Below are 21,124 nucleotides of genomic sequence, written 5' to 3'. Positions count from 1 at the left end.
GTCTTCCAACCACCGCAAAGTCAACACAACCACACTCAAGTGCCGAGCCTGGGATCTAACCCACATCAGGATTCAGAGGCAAGCTCCTTACACCTGTGCCACTTATTCCTTCACACATTTCTTCCTGTTCAGAAGCAGAACCCACAACTTCATTGATGAAAGGTCAAACACCAGAGCCAGGCTTTTATTAACAAGTTGACAAATACTGTCTAAGCGCTGTCAGCAATGCTGAGATGGCATTCAAGGTTTAATGCTGTAGATGTCGACTCTGGAAACTACCTCTAAATGTCAAGCGAGCTACTACTCGGTTCGGATTGAATCCCACCCCAACTTTGAAATTAGCTGAGGTTGGACATTAACGGAGGTTGGACAAATATTGCATGTCCTTTCCTCCTGTTCTCAAAAAAAAAAAACACGAGAAGCAGAGGTTTCAGGAGAGCAAAATATTTCCTGCTGATGGTTCCAGAAGGCGAGGACAGGACAAAAAAAACAAGGAAAGGCTGAGGTGTAGGTTTAATTAGTTGCAGTATACTGTAAATCCTCCGGGTGGATTGCTTGCATAAAAGTAACCAATCTCCCAATCACATTAGTTTCTGCCTCAGAACAAGATCGATTAAGAAAACCAATCTGCCATTTATTTTGACAAACAATGCAGTGAGGGGTTTTTGTATGTAAAAAAAAAAAAACATAACATTTGGAAAAGGTTCCCAGGAAAATGTTCAGAAACAAAAATGGTACAAAAACATCTCCACTTGCCCCAAAGCATTTAAATGTTTGACATATTTGCCTAATGCACACACCAAGCACTATCCACAAACAATGCAGCCTCAAGACATCTGGTTTGCCTCCCAAAATGTTCAAATGTTCACCTCAACACGTCTGTTTGTGAAAGAACGCCAGTTTGGCATAGAAGAACTACATCACTTCATATTTCACTACCCTATCCACTTGAAAAAAATACAAAATAATAGCTAGCAAGATGGAGATCAGAGGTTATTTTTAATGATTTTACAAGTGGCTAGTTTGCATCAGTCACTGCTGTTGCCTATGGTCAGGTTCTCAAGACTACAAACACTGCGTAAAAAGAGTCAACACCGTACCCCATGAAAACGTAGAAAATGCACTAGAAACACATCCATTGGCTATTTCCTTGATAGGGGTCATGCTTACACACAAACAGAACATTAAGCTATCGCATACAGAGTACAGTAATGGCAATAATACAATCTCACCTTGTATAAAGTGTAGCCTATATTAAATTGAAACACATCAATATGACACTATTTCGATGCTTCATGATAGTGGCTTTGGAGAAGTCATTGACAGATACTTGTGTGTCCAAAATGGCTCCCTACTCCCCATTTAGCCCAAAGTAGTACATTACAATAGGGAAACAATTGACATTTTGACAGTGAAGATAGTTGGGATGTAAAAAGGCACTTTTGTGAACCACAACCCCACCCCGTTGAGGGACACGTTATCCATTTAGACCATAGAGACTGATAGAGGACTCTTCTTTGTATCTGGCATCTGTGAGCGCATGGGCATCTCCATTAAAGAGCTACTGAACACATCGATTAGCACGTGTTTTTTTCTGTTGTTCATTAGAAAAACGTGATTTCAGTCTTGGAGGTGTGTTTCCTGACCAATTTGGTGTTTGGTTAATGTTTGTCCCCCCATGAGACACTGCAGAAGTCCATATAACTTTCTCAAAATCCCCAGAATGGATCTAAGATTCAACTCAAGAAATCTGTAATTAATTTTGACGTTTTTGCAGAGGATGTTTTATATCTAAGGTGTTTGGTGCAGTATTTCGCAAGTAAAATATGCGACGTGTCGTCTTACTTAAAGTCAGAGCTGCTGGACAAGTCTGTCTCACTGTCTATGCTATTGGATAGAGAACAATCAATGAAACTGTTCACCCCATGTTAGTGGGCAAATGGACATCATCAAATCCCAACATTAATTTACCCGTTGTTCCAAACTCAGTTTTAGACAAGACTGACTTTATAACCAAAATTATCCTATTTACACTTTGTAGTCAATTTTGGCACTATAATAACTTACTCATATGGATGCTGTTTTCAAAGGTATTCCTTGCTTCTTAAAAGGCAGTCACTCTTCAAAGCAGTCAAATGTCTACTCCTATGCGTTGGTAAACAAACTGAAAGGGTACTGCAACCTCAAATGTGTTTAAACAGGGGTAAAGCAAATATTTGCAATTTACTGTCACCTGCAGCTGTGGAATGTTTGCTCACGAGTATAATTAACTGGCTGATCCCTCCTGATGACCCAGATGGAATTGTGTGATCCTTCCTTAACTCATAGGAAGTCCCACTCAGTTAACTACTTCAACTGGTGAAAGTCAATGGCACTGCCCATGCTAAAACAGACTTTTGGGCACAAGCGTCCTCTATCCATCTCTATGGTAATTTGAGACACACCAATAAGTGATAAAGGTTAAAGACTTAACGCTTTGTTCCAAGGACGACTGCTCTTCGCAACATTTGCGCCACAGTTCCACTGAACTGTTAATTTACTCCTCCCAATCACATGGCAACATTCCAATGTCCATACTAGCATACTACTTAGAATGCATGGCCAATACATTAATTCATTCTAAGTAGTATGCTAGTATGGACATTGAAACAGACATTCAAATCTGTTAAACAGCCATTAAGGATCTATGCCGGGTGAGTACAGTTTACTTACCAACACAATTAGTATGGCATCCTTTCACTAATATAGTAGCATGGTTACACAGGAAAGTAAAGTGTTTCCCTGACTCTTATTTTCCAGGCTGTTAGAGGCTAACTGCCTGACCTCAATGTTCAGTAATGTTCTCTCCCACCCACATCTCTTTTTCCGGTTTCCCCCTCTCACCACGCCCTCTTCCTTTCAGTTTCTACTGGCACAGATTTCATCTCTAGAGACAAAAAAAAAAGGAGTGAGTCTCCATAGCAACAGAACAGACCATGCACACCGCAAACAATGCACAAAGTCAGGGAGACAAGCCAAGAGAAAAGAGGCAGGGAAAGAGAAGCCTCGTGTCCCTACTGCATGTGCTGTAGCCAACTCTGTGTGGCATGACAACATAGTTACACATACTGTATGAGACAAGGCTAGAGAAGAGCACTTTAGAATACATAAACATCTCAAACTATCTGATTTTCCTACACATTTAGCACAAGCATTCCTAGTCAAAATGAGCCTTTTCCCACTACTAATAGTGTCCCAGTCTCAAACGACTAGTTTTCACCATAGCGCATAAGTATACTTTGTATGGTTATGTGCATGATCATCTTACAAAATATGATACGGTAGCTAATAACACCATAGCTGGTATAGTTACTATAGTATTGTACATGCATATTCTACAATCTCTTTAGAAGTACTAGACTAAATCATGAAATTACCTAGATCCCTACAGTAATACATTTGATGGCTGGTTCAAGTTTAGAAAGATGGACGTGTATTAACATATACATTTGGTTTATGAATGACATGTTGATGCTAAATATATCAATGCAAAACAGAAATCGCAAAATGTAGAGTCTTATATTTCTACTTAAACATGATGGTATTCAGGTGGTTGCCGTGGTTGTCACCAAAGAAATCTGGAATGTAGATTTAAGAATGCCGATTTAGGTTGATATAAAACTGGTACTTTTCCATCTATACTGAAACCCACACATACAGATAAAGAAATACATTTTTAAAGAAAATAAGAAAAAAATACATATAAAAAAAAAAGAAAAAAATCCTGATTCTTACATTTGGACGGATAGACAGAAACAGTCCCGAAAGGCAATTTTGGCGCAAAGGAAAGCTCATCGTCAGAAGGTCTCATGCTGTTTCACACAAAGAATTCTGGGACTGGCATGGAATGGCAGCTTCCTCTAAGCTTTGGAATAAGGAAGGAGTTGCATCCGGAATCTGAAAAAAAAAAAAAAAAAAAAAGTGGGTTCCGAACAGGAACTGAAAAACAGAGTGCATTGAATCAAGCGCTCGGTCTTTCCCTCCTTTTTCCTTTGTTACGAGAAGACTGTGTTGCGCTGGTTCATGTCGCCAACCTTCTCAAAGAACATGAAATCCTATGAAGCGAAATAAAGGAAAGAAAATGTCAGCAATTTTCCTCCAACAACTGCACATCTTATTAGCTCAGTGATAGGCCTTACTCATCAGGTTCTGTGATTAGAAAAATCTACATTTGAATCTAATATATCTTAATTTAAACAGATGGACTCACAATGAGGAAGCAGGCGCCCATGAGCACGGCCTTCATCTTGACGTCCATGTCCAGGGGGAACTGGATGCCAAAGTTGTCTGTGTCGGTGAAGACCTCCTTTAGCAGGCCACTCCACTGCTTACTGATGCGGCCGATGGGCTTGCCTCCATCTTTCCCCGTCAGCTAAAGGATTAGATGGGTGTGTAGACTTTAATACAATACTAATTTTTCCACCTTGCCTGATAAGCAACATTCTTTTCTGGTCTAGAAGAGATGTCAAGGTGGATTTATATTTGGTAGAGAAAAATAGTCAACCCGATGGAAGCTGAACTCCCAAGTGCCTCCATTGGATGACATGAAGTGGTTTAACCCCCGGGTTTATGACCCCTCACCTCAAAGTTGACATCCCCGCAGCAGTTGCAGGCGAAGCAGGGTCCCTCCAGCTTCATCACGGTCTCCTTGTTGGCACCCTTGATGGAGAACTTGGGCACACAGGGGTTCCAATCCTGGGACACATAGCCTATGGTGGTGCCAGGCGGGGCTTGGACCTCGAGCTGAGGGACACGCGCATCAAATTAGAAAGGTATTTGACCGTGCTTAAAAATACACTTTTTTTTAATTAAAAAAATACAAAATCAGGCTTCGGTCCTTACATTGTGGCTTGAAATAGCAGGTGCTTTGGTTACTGCAAAGCTCACGTCGACATGAAATATGGCACTGATTTGAGAAGTGCATTGGTGTATTCTATTGGCTTAGCAACCATTGCAAAGACAAAGGTACCATGCTTCATATGGTAACAGTGGGGCTATGTCTCCATAGATGCTGAATTAATGTGTGAAATTGCAGTCAGAAGGGACGTTGACATCTCATGGGAATGTACTGTAGTTAGCGTGCCAGCAATGGGATTCAATAGAGAGCTTAAAAGATGAAGACTGTCAGTCCAAACTTTCTGACTAAGGACCATTCAGTGTCTTTCATGAGTCTTTACAAAGTACAGGGACTGGGGAGATGTTAGAACAATCCAAAATGGCTTCCAGTCCAATAGTTTGCATGCTTTTATTACCACTTTTTAGCAAAATTGTATGTACAATGCTAATCTGAGGGTAAATAAACCAATTGCATTTTAGGTAACCTGTCCCTTTACTACTAACATATTAAGACTCAACATAATTATATTTTGTGTGTGTATGTATATATATATATATATTGTTTTCTCTTTCATGGTTGGGGTTCTGTTTATATAGTCAAAGTAATGAAATACTTGTCAGTGTTCAGCATGCCATCATACCTCCTGCAGGCAGCAGGGGCACCAGCAAGAGGCACAGCGGAAGGGTCGTATGAGGCGGATGACCTCACGGTCCATGTTGTCCTTGATCTTCATGTCGAAGCTGCGCAGGGCGCCGCAGCAGTTGCGCGTGCAGCAGTCGTTCTTCTCTTTGGCCTTGTAGATCTTCTGACCCAGACTGTTCTTGATCTCGTACTGGTTGTTGGTCTCAAAGCCGATGAACGCTGAGGAGAGGAAAACAGAGGAAGAAGGAGGGGAGGGGGATGGTGAGAGAGTTGAGTTAAAATGACCACAGTTTATCACCTTTCCTCCTGATCTCTCTATACTAAGATAAGACTAGCAAGCTCACCTTCCAGCAACTCCACTTTTTGGTGTATAAGGATCTGGTCAATCTGAAACATGGAAAACACAGAAGAGAGAGAGCGATAGATATGGAAAGAGAGTGAATGGGAGTGAATGGAAGAAAACAAACCCCAGCATTTACACTGACAACAGATGATGTTGGTGAAATCAGTGGATTTGAGAACCTGTTATGTCACTCCTCCCCAGCCTAACCTACCTGTGTTAGGTACTCCAGACCAGGTGGAACGCCGACTGGCACAACTCCTGCAGGGGCTGGGGAGATGGCTGCATGAGGCCCTGAGTTAGCCGCACCGTATTCTGGCCCGGGCATGTGACCACCATATCCTGGGCTAGGGCCCATCTGAGGTGCACCATATTCAGGCATGGGCATAGGACCTGGGCCCTGGCCTACTGGTCCAGGCTGGTACATAACTGGGTGGCCTGGCTGGGGTTGTTGGTGGTTGTAGCCCATATGGAAGCCAACCGGTGGTGGAGCTTGGTTAGGGTCACCATACCCCCCCTGAGGAACAGGGTAAGGGGCCATGGAGTAACTTCCAGGACCTTGGTGAGGGGATGGGTAACCTATAGGAGGAAATACATAAATATATTCATATTGACAATATATTCATATAAATAAAAAGCTAAACATGAATGTAGAGTTACAGATGCAAGTATGTGGGGTGTGTGAACTGGTGGCTCATGAAGTGTATTGGAGATTCTACATAAAATAAATTACTCTTTTGCTTAACAAAAGTGGGCCGTATTGTTAGACACAAAATGGATTCCCAACACCACACCCCTGTTTCAATGGAAACTGCAAGGACCAAAAGTACTGTATCCAGCAAACTCAGTCGCCACATGATTATCCCAATAATCGTCACACACAGTTCACATCAACATAGTCAGCCTTTTATACGCCAAGCTCTGGTTTCAAATTCTTATCTCGAATACTTTGAAATAACATTATACAAATCCTGGGGGGGGGGGGGGGGGGTACCCAGGGGGCATTGCACTATGGTGCAACAGGAAAATTAGGGATTTGTTGCCAAGAATCAGCAGTAGGCCTGCTCTCCTCCTGCTCAGAATCTAATTCCAGTAAAAGCATCTCTACCACTGCTTACTATTCTCATCAGGCAGTGGCTGGACTGCTATACAGACAAGACATTCAGTATGGCTACAGGACAATAACACATTCAAATCTGTCTGACTGCAATGGTGGGAGGTAAACTGTAATCATAAATATAACCCATGCAAAAAATATTGTGTTAAAAACACAGCATACTCCAAACAGTCCTGTCGGAGCAAGCTTTCAGCCACCATGTCGGTCAGATAAAAACCGGTTTCTGGCTTGTAAAGTTAAGAAAAACAGTTGCTTGTTAAGGTGTATAACTAGTGTACTAAAGTAGTTTGTTTATAATATATAGAAGACATGTTTGACAGTTACTAGAACACTTCCTGCCCATTAGTGGTTTCATAAATACACACCACGTCTTTGTTGACACCTCAGTGAACCAACATCCATGCATCTATGGGTTGGTGTGAACTGCTGCCCACACAGACACAGGGGAAGTAGGTGTACTTGTTTTTATATTTCTCACTCTCTCTATACACAACTTTTGTATTACCTCAAGGTTCATATACACTATACTGTCAATTAGATCATTAGGAGATATTAAAATATTGAAATCTGACTGTGCATGTTAAAAGCCGACTAACAGACAAGCGCATTTCCTTATTTACGATCAAACTCACCACACATAAGTTAACCTCAGTTCCCAGGCCAAAAATGTCTGTTAGCAGGCCAGTACCCTGACTCAACAGTGGTTAAACAAGTTATTGAGGGAAGGTCAGGGTAGAGACAAACAAAGGCTCCTAACATGAGTCCCTAATGTATTTTGCTAGTCATTTGCCTGGTAAATGTAAGAACGCAGCCAGTCAGACAGTAATGGAGTGTCTTGTTTCCTGACTGCAACCTGGTAGGAGAAGCCCTCTTAAAAAGTAGTGCCTGTGACAAATATCTCCCTTTATAGGAAGACATCATTTGGGGGTTGTATGAATCAGTGCAGGTGTCATTTTACATTAGATTGGTCTTTTTTTAACCAGCATCTGAAAAATAAAAGATGTGAGCAGAGCAACCTACTGAATAGTAGACCCATCACTACCTCCAAGGAAGGAAAACAGACCAAGTTAACTAGCTTTTACCTGAGAAATTTCCCCCAGATTACAGACACACCTACAACAAGAATGGGAAGGTCCATAGCATAGATGTTAGCACATTTTCCTTTTGTAAACAACTGAATGGAAAAACACAAAATGGGAATACATTTTGGGCATGCAAAGAACATGTCATTACGTATTTAAAATGTCTCAACATTTGAATTTATTAAAGACATGTGTGGGGGGGGATTCTTTGAAAGTGTGACCCATTTCAAACATCCTCTATTTGAACACTTTTGGGGAGGATAAGGTTTCAGTGGCGGGCCTCGAGGAATGTGGAGTAGGTGAAGTTATCCATTTATTCAGGAGACTCAACCAAACAAAAGTCACACTCACGAGTTAGAGGTGGCAAACAGAACCAGATAAACAATATGAACACATGCAAAAAGTTATCATGCAAAGAAACAATTTATGAGGACATCGCAACAACCCAGTATAATATCTAAAGCAACAGAGACAGAGAAGAAAACATTACCTGGGGCTGACATGACTTCGTTACTGGATGCAAAGGGGAAAGCAGGCAGACTTCCTCTGTTGTCCACTACCGGGATCGCTATGAGACAAAGAGAAAATTAGGGAGGGGGGGGGGGGGGGGGTTGGTGGGCGTGTGCTAAGAAAAGCAGAGGGGGGGTGAATGACACTACACATGTCCACCAGTCTAGACAATCTATTCACAACAAGGCTGCTATTTAAAAAAGGGAACTTTCTCCTCTAATATTCTCAAAGACAAAATCCTAAACATGCATAAGTGAATTTGCCACTCAATGTTCTAAAAGCATGTGGATAGGCAACATGGTTGATAATACACAGTACACACACACCAAGTCTTTCTTTGAGGCTTCAAGGTGTATAGGGGATATCAGCAGAGGCTGGTGGGAGGAGCAATAGTAGGACGGACTCATTGTAATGGCAGCAAAACATGGAAACCACATTTGACTATGTTCCATTTATTCCATTCCAGCCATTGGAATGAGCCTGTCCTCCTATTGCTCCTCCCACCAGAGGATAGGTGTGATGAGTCAGAGGTCAACCATTTTCTACTGTGCATTTACGATTGGGTTCAAGTCTGGGCCACTCAAGGACCTCAGAGCTTTGTCCCGAAGCCACTCCTGCGTTCTCTTGGCTGTGTGCTTAGGGTCGTTGTCCTGTTCAAAGCTGAACTGTCTGGAGCAGGTTTTCATTAAGGATCCCTCTGTACTTCACTCCATCTTTCCCCTCGATCCTGACTAGTCTCTCAGTCCCTGCCGCTGAAAAAACATCCCCACAGCATGATGCTGCCATCACCATGCTTCACCGTAGGGATGGTGCAGCATGATGCTGCCATCACCATGCTTCACCGTAGGGATGGTGCCAGGTTTCCTCGTGATGTGACACTTGGCATTCAGGCCAGAGTTCAATCTTGGTTTCATCAGACCAGAGAATCTTGTTTCTCATAGCAAAGGGTCTGAATACTGTTTTCACTTTCTCATTATGGGGAATTGTTTGTAGATTGATTAAATTACATTTTTTCCCCTCAATTTTAGAGTAAGGCTTTAACATAAAATGTGGAAAAAGCGAAGGGGTCTGGATACTTTCTGAATTATGGTACCGGCCCACGGGAGCCAATCCTCAGTAAAATATCCATGACAGCCCGCTTGGAGTTCGCTACTTTCTGAATGCAAAAACGTGGTAGATTTGGAAAGACGACATCTGTGAGATGAGGAAATGATATACTATTCAGAATACACAAGATCAAGCACACAATAACATTTATTTTGAAAGTCATTTCATTGACAAGCTATAAGTGAATTATTGATGACTAGAGCTGGAAACAGATGGCTTCCACAACATGTGAACAATATCAGAAAAAAATGGGATTGATAGACCTAACAACTAGAAATGGGCAGATGTTTTAGTAAGTGGTGTCAGGTGAGGTCACAGGACTTTTCCAAGTCTCCCAAAACCTCTCCAAAGTGGCATATGGCTGTAAATTAGACAATCGCAGTGCTATTACATATTTGCAATCCCTAACTGGTACTAAAACATTTCTATCATATCAACCTCACTCAAACATTGTGGTGGTGTTATGGGGTATACAGGGTACATTCAAGTGTCCTTTCAACCTCTCCAAAGTGTCCAAATGTGGTAATTGCACTGTTTTTGCACACTAGGTGTGCCTAAAAGTGAATTTTTTACTATAAAAAACAAACCAACCATTCTCAAACACTGTTCTCTCAAACATTGTGGTGGTCAAATCAAATTGTATTTGTCACATACACATGGTTAGCAGATGTTAATGCGATTGTCGCGAAAGGCTTGTGCTTCTAGTTCCAACAGTGCAGCAATATCTAACAAATTCACAACTACCTTATATACACACACGTGTAAAGGGATGGAAAAAGAATATGTACGAGTGATGGCCGTGCGGCATAGGCAAGACGCAATAGATGGTATGAAATACAGTATATACATATGAAATGAGTAATGTAGGATATGTAAACATTGTTAGTGGCATTATTTAAAGTGAGTGATACCTTTATTAAATCCATTTATTAAAGTGGCCAGTGATTTGGGTCTGTATGTTGGCAGCAGTCTCTATGTTAGTGATGGCTGTTTAACAGTCTGATGGCCTTGAGAGACTGAAAAAAAGCTTCTCGGTCCCAGCTTTGATGCACCTGTACTGACCTTGCCTTCTGGATGATAGCGGGGTGAACAGGCAGTGGCTCGGGCGGTTGTTGTCCTTGATGATATTTTTGGCCTTCCTGTGACATCGGGTGCTGTAGGTGTCCTGGAGGGCAGGTAGTTTGACCCCGGTGATGCGTTGTGCAGACCGCACTACCCTCTGGAGAGCCTTGGGGTTGAGGGCGGTGCAGTTGCCGTACCAGGCGGTGATACAGCCCGACAGGATGCTCTCGATTGTGCATCTGTAAAAGTTTGTCAGGGTTTTAGGTGACAAGCCTAATTTCTTCAGCCTCCTGAGGCGCCTTCACCACACGGTCTGTGTGGGTGGACCATTTCAGTTTGTCCGTGATGTGTACGCAGAGGAATTTAAAACTGTCCACCTTCTCCACTGCTGTCCCATCGATGTGGATAGGGGGGTGCTCCCTCTGCTGTTTCCTGAAGTACACGATCATCTCCTTTGTTTTGTTGACATTGAGTGAGAGGTTGTTTTCCTGACACCACGCTCCAAGTGCCCTCACCTCCTCCCTGTAGGCTCTTGTTGGTAATAAAGCCCACTACTGTTGTGTCGTCTGCAAACTTGATGATTGAGTTAGGTGTGCATGGCCATGCAGTCATGGGTGAACAGGGAGTACAGGAGGTGGCTGAGCATGCACCTTTGTGGGGCCCCAGTGTTGAGGATCAGCGGGTGGAGATTTGTTTCCTACCTTCACCACCTGGGGGCGGCCTGTCAGAAAGTCCAGGACCCAATTGCACAGGGCAGGGTTGAAACCCAGGGCCTTAAGCTTAATGATGAGCTTGGAGTGTACTATGGCCTTGAATGCTGAGCTGTAGTCAATGAACAGCATTCTTACATAGTAGAGGTCGACCGATTATGATTTTTCAACGCCGATACCGATTATTGGAGGACCAAAATAAGCCGATACTGATTAAATACATATATTTGTAATAATGACAAATACAAAACTGAATGAACATTTATTTTAACTTAATATAGTACATCAATAAAATCAATTTAGTCTCAAATAAATAAACATGTTCAATTTGTTTTAAATAATGCAAAAACAAAGTGTTGGAGAAGAAAGTAAAAGTGCAATATGTGCCATGTAAAAAAGCTAACGTTTAAGTTCCTTGCTCAGAACATATGAAAGCTGGTGGTTCCTTTTACATGAGTCTTCAATATTCACAGGTAAGAAGTTTTATGTTTGGGTATTATAGGACTATTTCTCTCTATACTATTTGTATTTCATATACCTTTGACTATTGGATGTTCTAATACGTACTTTAGTATTGCCAGCCTAATCTCGGAGTTGATAGGCTTGAAGTCATAAACAGCGCAATGCTTGAAGCACAGCGAAGAGCTGCTGGCAAATGCATGAAAGTGCTGTTTGAATGAATGCTTACGAGCCTGCTGCTGCCTACCACCGCTCAGTCAGACAGCTCTATCAAATCATAGACTTCATTATAATAACACAGAAATACGAGCCTTAGGTCATTAATATTGTCAAATCCGGAAACTATCATTTCGAGAACAAAATGTTTATTCTTTCAGTGAAATACAGAACCGTTAGGTATTTTATCTAACGGGTGGCATCCATAAGTCTAAATATTGCACAACCTTCAAATGTCATAATTCTGGCAAATTAGTTCGCAACGAGCCAGGCGGCCCAAACTGTTGCATATACCCTGACTCCGCGTGCAATGAACACAAGAGAAGTGACACAATAGCCCTAGTTAATATTGCCTGCTAACATGAATTTCTTTTAACTAAATATGCAGGTTTAAAAAAAATACACTTCTGTGTATTGATTTTAAGAAAGGCACTGATGTTTATGGTTAGGTACATTCGTGCAACGATTGTGCTTTTTTCGCAAATGCGCTTTTGTTAAGTCATCCCGTTTGGCGTAGTTGGCTGTCCTTGTTGGGAAGAAATGGTCTTCACACAGTTCGCAACGAGCCAGGCGGCCTAAACTGCTGCATATAGCCTGACTACTTGCACAGAACGCAAGAGAAGTGACACAATTTCCCTAGTTAAAAGAAATTCATGTTAGCAGGCAATATTAACTAAATATACAGGTTTAAAAATATATACTTGTGTATTGATTTAAAAAAAGGCATTGATGTTCATGGTTAGGTATACATTGGTGCAACGACAGTGCTTTTTCACGAATGCGCTTGTTAAATCACCTGTTTGGCGAAGTAGGCTGTGATTCAATGATAAATGAACAGGCACTGCATCTATTATATACAAGGCAGGACAAGCTAGATAAACTAGTAATATCATCAACCATGTGTAGTTAACTAGTGATTATGTTAAGATTGATTGTTTTTTATAAGTTTAATGCTAGCTAGCACCTTACCTTGGCTCCTTGCTGCACTCGCATAACAGGTAGTCAACCTGCCACGCAGTCTCCTCGTGGAGTGCAGTGTAATCGGTGTCCAAAAATGCCGATTACCGATTGTTATGATAACTTGAAATCGGCCCTAATTAAATTGGTCGACTTCTATTACATAGGTATTCCTCGTCCAGATGGGCATACAGGGGATATAGAGCGTAAGCAGGCAACATCATATTTTTTATGCACAAAGACAATCTATGCTGCCATTAAGTCATGCATCAGATATCAATAGGCTAGATTTGTTCATATGTAGCCCCCCCATGTAGCTATAGTGCAAAGACAGACCGAATCTAAGCTTACCTTGTAAGATGTTTGCTGAAAACGTGTAAAATAAACATTTTGACTCCCGGGGCTGATGATCAATAATGGTAGGTCACAGGCAGACAAATAAGATATACTCATGATCGGTGGAGTCCCGGCTTTCAGTGTATATCAACATATTCCGTGTTTATTTCGTTTGTGCGTCACAACGGTAACCAGAATGTAGGTAGCAGCAATCTTGAAATGAGGTCATCGGCTTGGCCTTATAAAGTCGTATGCCCATATATGGTAGTAAGTCATACCAAAGATTTGAAGGCATAAATCAATAGCCAACCATGCTTTTGCAGATGGGGGCTACCGTTCTCAGCCCAGACTGAATTGAATGAACACAAATAAAAAAAAAAAAATGGGGACTTGACATTTAAGAGGTTTTAATTACCACGTTTGCTGTGCTAAACTATATAGAGACGAATATTGGCCTGTTGGAAACTACAACTCGCTACTAGATTGCACAGTTCCGGCTTGATCTGAGGTGTGTTCAGTTCACTAGAACGTTTGCTACGTTGCGGAAAAGTTTGTACTGACCAACACGTTTCCCCAAAACGGTTCTTGAACAGACTTGAAGTATATTTGCTCCCGTTCGGTGGGAGTGTCAAGGTGTGGATTGAAGCAATGAGTGACGTATATAAAAGCAGAGTGGCTATGCTGACAGGTACCCCCAGGGGGGTTGTATCTATTTTAAATTCCTCTGGTTGATGTAAGTAACATAGACTTACATGAAAATATATTCATTGGCAATATTAACATCAAAGATAAATGTAGTAATAAACAGATCAGGAATATTGTTTGTGATACTACAATTCCCTCAAGAATCTTTTGGTCAAATATCTATGGTGATATACAAAATGGGGGAAAGCATGGAAAATTGCTAACAAATATTGTATCAGTAACAAAGAAAAGGAAGTTTCATTTAAAATGTTTCATAGAATTTATCCTGTGAAACATGTTTTGGAAAGATTCAAGCTGAATATAACTGATTTCTGTGGAATGGAGACAATTTTGCATTTGTTTTTGCCTGGATTTATAGTAGAATGTTTTGGATTGACATACAGAATTGTTACAAAAAAAAGGACCGGTTGTACTATAATGGTTTTGATATGATTTATTTCAGAAATTGACATAGATAACGATGTAGTATATTTAATTCAACTGCTAATAATACTAGGTACATTTCATATTCACAAATGGTCTAATTCAAAACCTAACTTTTCACTTTATAAATTAGTAAACAATATGACACCACTAACTAAAAAGAAAAACAAAGGCAATTAAAACTTGTATTATTAATGAATATGATTTGTTTGTTTAGGATTCCTGGCAATGTAAATAGTTTGTTTGTATGCATGTGACTATTCCTCTTGTTTTTAGATATTAGTTTATACAAATATTTTTTTTTTTAAAGACAGCGTTCCCCCAATCCCTCCCCGTTGTTCAACTGGTTGTTCAGTACAGCACCGTTTCCTTGAACGTTCCACAATGTAAAAACGTACTGAATGCACCCCGGATTTTTCGCTAGAGAAACTGCGCAATGTGCGTATTGAGCTCACAGAAAAAAAGTATGAAATGGGATTCAAGTAGTTGAACAGACGTTGGTCAATAACTTGTTTTAAAAACCGAAATATAACCGACATTTTGATTAATCGCTCAGCACTACTTTCTATGTAACTTTGTGCCATTGTTGCTGCAAATGTTGATCGTTAGTATTGTTTATATGAACACTGTACAATGGGATATATTTTCCATTGTTCAATACCTCCAGAAGTACTATGAAGAAAAGTTTGTAGCCTAATGTTTTCAATCATGTTGAACACCAAACAACTTTTCTAACCTTTGTGGTCCGTTGTCTTTACATTAGTTAAAGTAAGGGAGGGAGATGGCAGGAATGTCTTACCTTTCAGATGAACAAAAATGCGCTGTGTGGTGGTTCTTGACCCGAAAAACTGAGGACAATTAGAATAGTAAGAAAATTCCTACTTGCTTGCCAGTCTTGTTTGCTATCGGCTACATTCGTCTTCTTTTCCATACCCCGCCCCTTTAAGGGCTGTCACAAGATCCATAATTGACCTAATTGTGGAAAGGAGGCAACGTTTTGTAGTATTTCTTTCTGCAACGTTCGAGAACATTTTCGTACTAAACTTTTGTATTATTGCAATTCCATTTTTTTTAATGAAAAATTCAAATGCTTTATAAAAATCTATACATCCTTAAAAAAAATGTAACAAAACATCATAAACAGATAAACACATACAGGATTTTTACGTTCAAAGAAATTTTAAAAGCTTAAGGGTATCAATTGATTTCAATACCTTCTTATTCTTACAGAGTATTCAATATGGCAAAGTCATTATTTAAGTATAATTTAACATAGCCCTGGTTTGCGGATAAAAAGGGGAGGAAAATTTAGGCTAATGCTACGTTCATAACCAAGTGGGAAGGTGTTAAGCTATTTACCACATATGACTGGGAAAAATCCACTTCAATGTCCCTCAACTGTAATTATAATATTGAGAAACTTGTCTATCATACCTGAGCTCCAACCTCTTCCACATGCTGCCCTTTGACGCACCTACTAATGAAATAACCTCGATAGCAGCATTTTCTGCAGTTAAATGCAACAAAACCTTATTTTTAAAAAGCTATCTATTTATATGATTTTTGAGAACGAATTTGTTTACAAACATGATATCTTTACTTTTAGTTCATGATTGACGTAACTCGTGGGTCATTAGCCAATCAGCATTTCTCAACAAGTTCAAAACGCTGAATGGGTCCAATTTGGTTTTACGACTTCACAACTGGTAATTACCACCTTCCCACTTCGCTATGAACGCTGCATAATACTTGCTAGAAACGACCCTGCAAACGGCCTGACAATTTTCAGTAGACAAGAACATTTGTAAGGCGAACATCTAGGTTAACGAGCACTGTGAAGTGAAACATTGCAGCGACGCTCTTCGACTGCGGCTACAATGTAGTGTAGTGAGGTGGTATCTGCTGAAGAGAAGATACAGTATTTTCTCGTGTCTTATCATAATAATAATAGGTTACTTTTTACAATGAACACTTTGATTCCTTCAGAATCCTCTCAAAATTAGGTCGACGTGAAGGGGTTACATTTCGACAGGTTTTCATGTTTTTCATTAACTGACTACGTCATTAACATTTTCTCAACTTTGACAAAAAAGCAACATCCACAAGAGGGCGATGTCGACTCAATTATGGGCTAATAAATCTTCTACTGATCAGTTGAATAGAATTAGCCTATAGGCCTATATTTGGCCCCCCAAGTTTTCTGTAGAATTTTCATTGTTGGACATAAAAAACTGTAAAAACACCAGGAAATCAACTCCAAGTGATTTTAATTTAGGATCTGGGCGGCAGGTAGCCTGGTGGTTAAGAGTGCTGGACCAGTAACCACTGGGCCAGTAACTGAACGCTTGCTGGTTCGATTTCCCTGAGCCGACTAGGTGAAAAATCAGTCTGTGCCTGAGCAAGGCACTTAACCCTAATTGTTCATGTAAGTTGCTCTGGATAAGAACATCTGCTGAGTGACTAAAATGTATTTTCACACATAATAGAGAGACAAATGTGGGCAAGGTCAATTTGCAGTCTACAAATTATTTGAAATTATGTTCTGGCCCCCGACCATCCGCTCAAGAAGAAATCGTCCCGCGGCTGAATCTAGTTCATGATCCCTGCTATAGGCTATTATCCTTGTGGATAGAACATGTTATCAAATCAAATACATTTTTATTTGTCACATGCTCCAAATACAACAGGTGTAGTAGACCTTACCGTGAAATGCTTACTTACAAGCCCACCAGTCCTGTCTTAACCAACAATTCTGTTTTAAGAAAATAGAATTAAGAAAATATTTACTAAATAAACAGAAGTACTAACTAAAGTAACACAATAAAATAACAATAATGAGGCTATATACAGGGGGTACCAATACCGAGTCAATGTGCGGGGGTACAGGTTAGTTGAGGTAATTTGCACATGTAGATAGGGGTAAAGTTACTATCCATAGATAATCAAACAGCTGGAGGCAGGGCTTTCTCCTATAGAGCTCAATTTTTATGGAATGGTCTGCCTATCCATGTGAGAGACGCAGACTCGGTCTCGACCTTTAAGTCTTTATTGAAGACTCATCTCTTCAGTAGTTCCTATGATTTGAGTGTAGTCTGGCCCAGGGGTGTGAAGGTGAACAGAAAGGCAATGGAGCAACGAACCACCCTTGCTGTCTCTGCCTGGCCGGCTCCCCTCTCTCCACCGGGATTCTTTGCCTCTAACCCTTTTACGGGGGCTGAGTCACTGGCTTACTGGTGCTCTTCCATCCCGTCCCTAGGATGGGTGCGTCACTTGAGTGGGTTGAGTCAATGACGTGATCTTTCTGTCCGGGTTTGGCGTCCCCCTCGGGTTCGTGCCGTGGGGGAGATCTTTGTGGGCTATACTTGTCTCAGGGTAGTAAGTTGGTGGTTTGAAGATATCCATCTGGTGGTGTGGGGGCTGTGCTTTGGCAAAGTGGGTGGGGTTATATCCTGCCTGGTTGACCCTGTCTGGGGGTATCGTCGGACGGGGCCACAATGTCTCCCGACCCCTCCTGTCTCAGCCTCCAGTATTTATGCTGCAATAGTTTATGTGTTGGGGGGGTAGGATCAGTCTGTTATGTCTGGAGTATTTCTCCTGTCTTATCTGGTGTCCTGTGTGAATTTAAGTATGCTCCATCTAATTCTCTCCCTCTCCCTCCCCTCCCAGAGGACCTGAGCCCTGGAACCATGCCTCAGGACTACCTGGCCTGATGACTACTTGCTGTCCCCAGTCCACCTGGTCGTGCCGCTGCTCCAATTTCACTGTTCTGCCTGCGGCTATGGAACCCTGACCTGTTCACCCGACGTGCTACCTTGTCCCAGACTTGCTGTTTTCGACTCTCTCACTCTACCGCACCTGCTGTCTCTAACTCTGAATGCTCGGCTATAAAATGCCAACTGACATTTACTCCTGAGGTGCTGACCTGTTGCACCCTCTACAACCACAGTGATTATTATTATCTGACCCTACTGGTCATCTATGAACGTTTGAACATCTTGGCCATGTACTGTTATAATCTCAACCCGCACAGCCAGAAGAGGTCTGGCAACCCCTCAGAGCCTGGTTCCTCTCTAGGTTTCTTCCTAGGTTCCTGCCTTTCTAGGGAGTTTTTCCTAGCCACCATGCTTCTACATCTGCATTGCTTGCTGTTTGAGGTTTTAGGCTGGGTTTCTGTATAGCACTTTGTGACATCGGCTGATGTAAAAAGTGCCTTATAAATACATTTGATTGATAATAAACAGTGAGTAGCAGCAGTGTAAGACACAGGGGACAAAAGGGGGGGGGGGGGGGGGGGCGTGTCAATGCAAATAGTCCGGGTATCCATTTGATTAATTGTTCAGCAGTTTTATGGTTTGGGGTAGAAGCTGTTAAGGAGCCTTTGGACATAGACTTGGTGCTCCGGTACTGCTTGATGTGTGGTAGCAGAGAGAACAGTCTATGACTTGGGTGACTGGAGTCTTTGACAATGTTTTGGGCCTTCCTTTGACACCGCCTATTATATAGGTCCTGGAAGTCAGGAAGCTTGGCACAAGTGATGTACTGGGCTGTACGCACTACCCTCTGTAGCGCCTTACGGTCGGATGCGAGCAGTTGCCATACCAGGCTTTGATGTAACCAGTCAGGATGCTCTCGATGGTGCAGCTGTAGAACCTTTTGAGAATCTGAGGACCCATGACAAATCTTTTCAGTCTCCTGAGGGGGAATAGGCTTTGTCGTGTCCTCTTCACGACTGTCCAAGTTACACTTTGGATGATGTATCAATACACCCAGTCACTACAAAGATACAGACGTCCTTCATAACTCAGTTGCCGGAAAGAAAGGAAACCGCTCAGGGATTTCACCATGAGGCCAATGTTGACTTTAAAACAGTTACAGAGTTTAATGGCTGTAATAGGAGAAAACTAAGGATGAATCAAGAACATTGTAGTTACTCCACAATATTAGCCAGAGTGATAAGAAAGAAGAATGTACAGAAGAAAAATATTCCAAAACATGCACCCTGTTTGCAATAAGGCACTAAAGTAAAACTGCAATAAATGTGGCAAAAAAATTAACTTCATGTCCTGAATACAAAGCATTACGTTTGGGGAAAATCCAACACAACACATCACTGAGTACCACTCTTCATATTTTCAAGCATGGTGGTGGCTGCATCATGTTATGGGTATGCTTGTCATCTGCAAGGACTAGGGGAAAACTAAGCACAGGCAAAGTCCTAGAGGAAAACCAGATTCAGTCTGCTTTCCAACAGACACTGGGAGACAAATTACCTTTCAGCAGGACAATAACCTAAAACACAAGGGCAAATATACACTGGAGTTGCTTACCAAGACGACATTGAACATTCCTGATGAGTGGCCTAGTTACAGTTTTGATTTAAATCGGCTTGAAAATCTTAGAAATAAAAATAATAATGTGCAAATATTGTACAATCCAGGTGTGCGAAGCTCTTAGAGACATACCCAGAAGAGACTTAGCCTTCAGGTTCCTTGGTGTCCACATTATCAACAAACTATCATGGTCCAAACACATCAAGACAGTTGTGAAGAGGGCACGACAATGCCTATTTCCCCTCAGGAGACTGAAAAGATTTGCCATTGGTCCTCGAATCTTCAAAAGTTCTACAGCTGCACTATCGAGAGCATCCTGACTGGTTGCGCCACCGCCTGGTATGGCAACTGCATTGTTGGTTAAGTGCTTGTAAGTAACCATTTCACAGTAAGGTGAAACCTTTTGTATTTGGCGCATGTGACAAATATGATTAGATTTGATTGATTTGAAAGACTCACAGCTGTAATCGCTGCCAAAGGTGATTCTAACATGTATTGACACATGTAAATGAGATATTTCTATATTTCATTTTCAATAAATTTGCCAAAATGTCTACATTTTCACTTTGTCATTATGGGGTATTGTGTGTAGATTGGTAAAATGTTTTTATATTTAAACAATTTTAAATTCAGTCTGTACAACAACAAAATGTTGAATAAGTGAAGGGGTATGAATACTTACTTAAGGCACTGTAGAAATATATATATATACATATATATATTTATTTTGGGGGGTTTTAGGTTCCCGTGGAGGTTGGGGTGTCACGCCCTGATCTGTTTCACCTGTCCTTGTGATTGTCTCCACCCCCTCCAGGTGTCGCTCATTTTCCCCGGTGTATTTATCCCTGTGTTTCCTGTCTCTCTGTGCCAGTTCGTCTTGTATGTTCAAGTCAACCAGTGTGTTTTTCCCGTGTTCCTGCTTTTTCTATTCTCTTTTTTCTAGTCCTCCCGGTTTTGACCCTTGCCTGTTTCTGGACTCTGTACCCACCTGCCTGACCATTCTGCCTGCCTTGACCTCGAGCCTGCCACTCTGTACCTCCTGGACTCTGAACTGGTTTTGACCTTTTGCCTGTCCACGACCATTCTCTTGCCTACCCCTTTTGGATTATAATAAATATCAAAGACTCAAACCATCTGCCTCCCGTGTCCACATCTGGGTCTCGCCTTGTGCCCTTATACGGGGGCCCCCAGATAGTATATGAACACGTCATAAGCAATGTCAAAATGCAGGAAATTAGCTTCAATGGTTGAC

General features: G+C 41.4%; 1 protein-coding gene across 2 annotated transcripts; it reads right to left on the bottom strand.

Annotated features, from left to right (window-relative positions):
• Positions 1 to 158: 158 nt before the first annotated feature.
• On the bottom strand, positions 159 to 15,500 carry LOC120049620 (phospholipid scramblase 2-like). Of its 2 annotated transcripts, XR_005477125.1 has the most exons (9): positions 15,342 to 15,500; positions 8,548 to 8,625; positions 6,073 to 6,437; positions 5,863 to 5,905; positions 5,517 to 5,737; positions 4,621 to 4,782; positions 4,250 to 4,411; positions 3,775 to 4,094; positions 159 to 3,617 (listed from the first exon to the last, which is right to left on the bottom strand). XR_005477125.1 is itself a non-coding variant. In XM_038995932.1 (8 exons), the coding sequence occupies exons 2-8, from the start codon at positions 8,558 to 8,560 to the stop codon at positions 4,035 to 4,037; spliced, it is 1,026 nt and encodes a 341-aa protein (XP_038851860.1). In that variant the 5' UTR covers positions 8,561 to 8,625; positions 15,342 to 15,500; the 3' UTR covers positions 159 to 4,034. The 2 variants fall into 2 exon arrangements, 1 of the variants encoding a protein (XP_038851860.1); XM_038995932.1 differs by having other exon boundaries at positions 159 to 4,094.
• Positions 15,501 to 21,124: the final 5,624 nt, after the last annotated feature.

The sequence above is a fragment of the Salvelinus namaycush genome, chromosome 6 (genome assembly GCF_016432855.1).
Source record: "Salvelinus namaycush isolate Seneca chromosome 6, SaNama_1.0, whole genome shotgun sequence".
Taxonomy (NCBI): Eukaryota; Metazoa; Chordata; class Actinopteri; order Salmoniformes; family Salmonidae; genus Salvelinus; species Salvelinus namaycush.
Note: the sequence above shows the minus strand (reverse complement) of the source record. Positions and strands in the feature narration are given on the sequence as shown.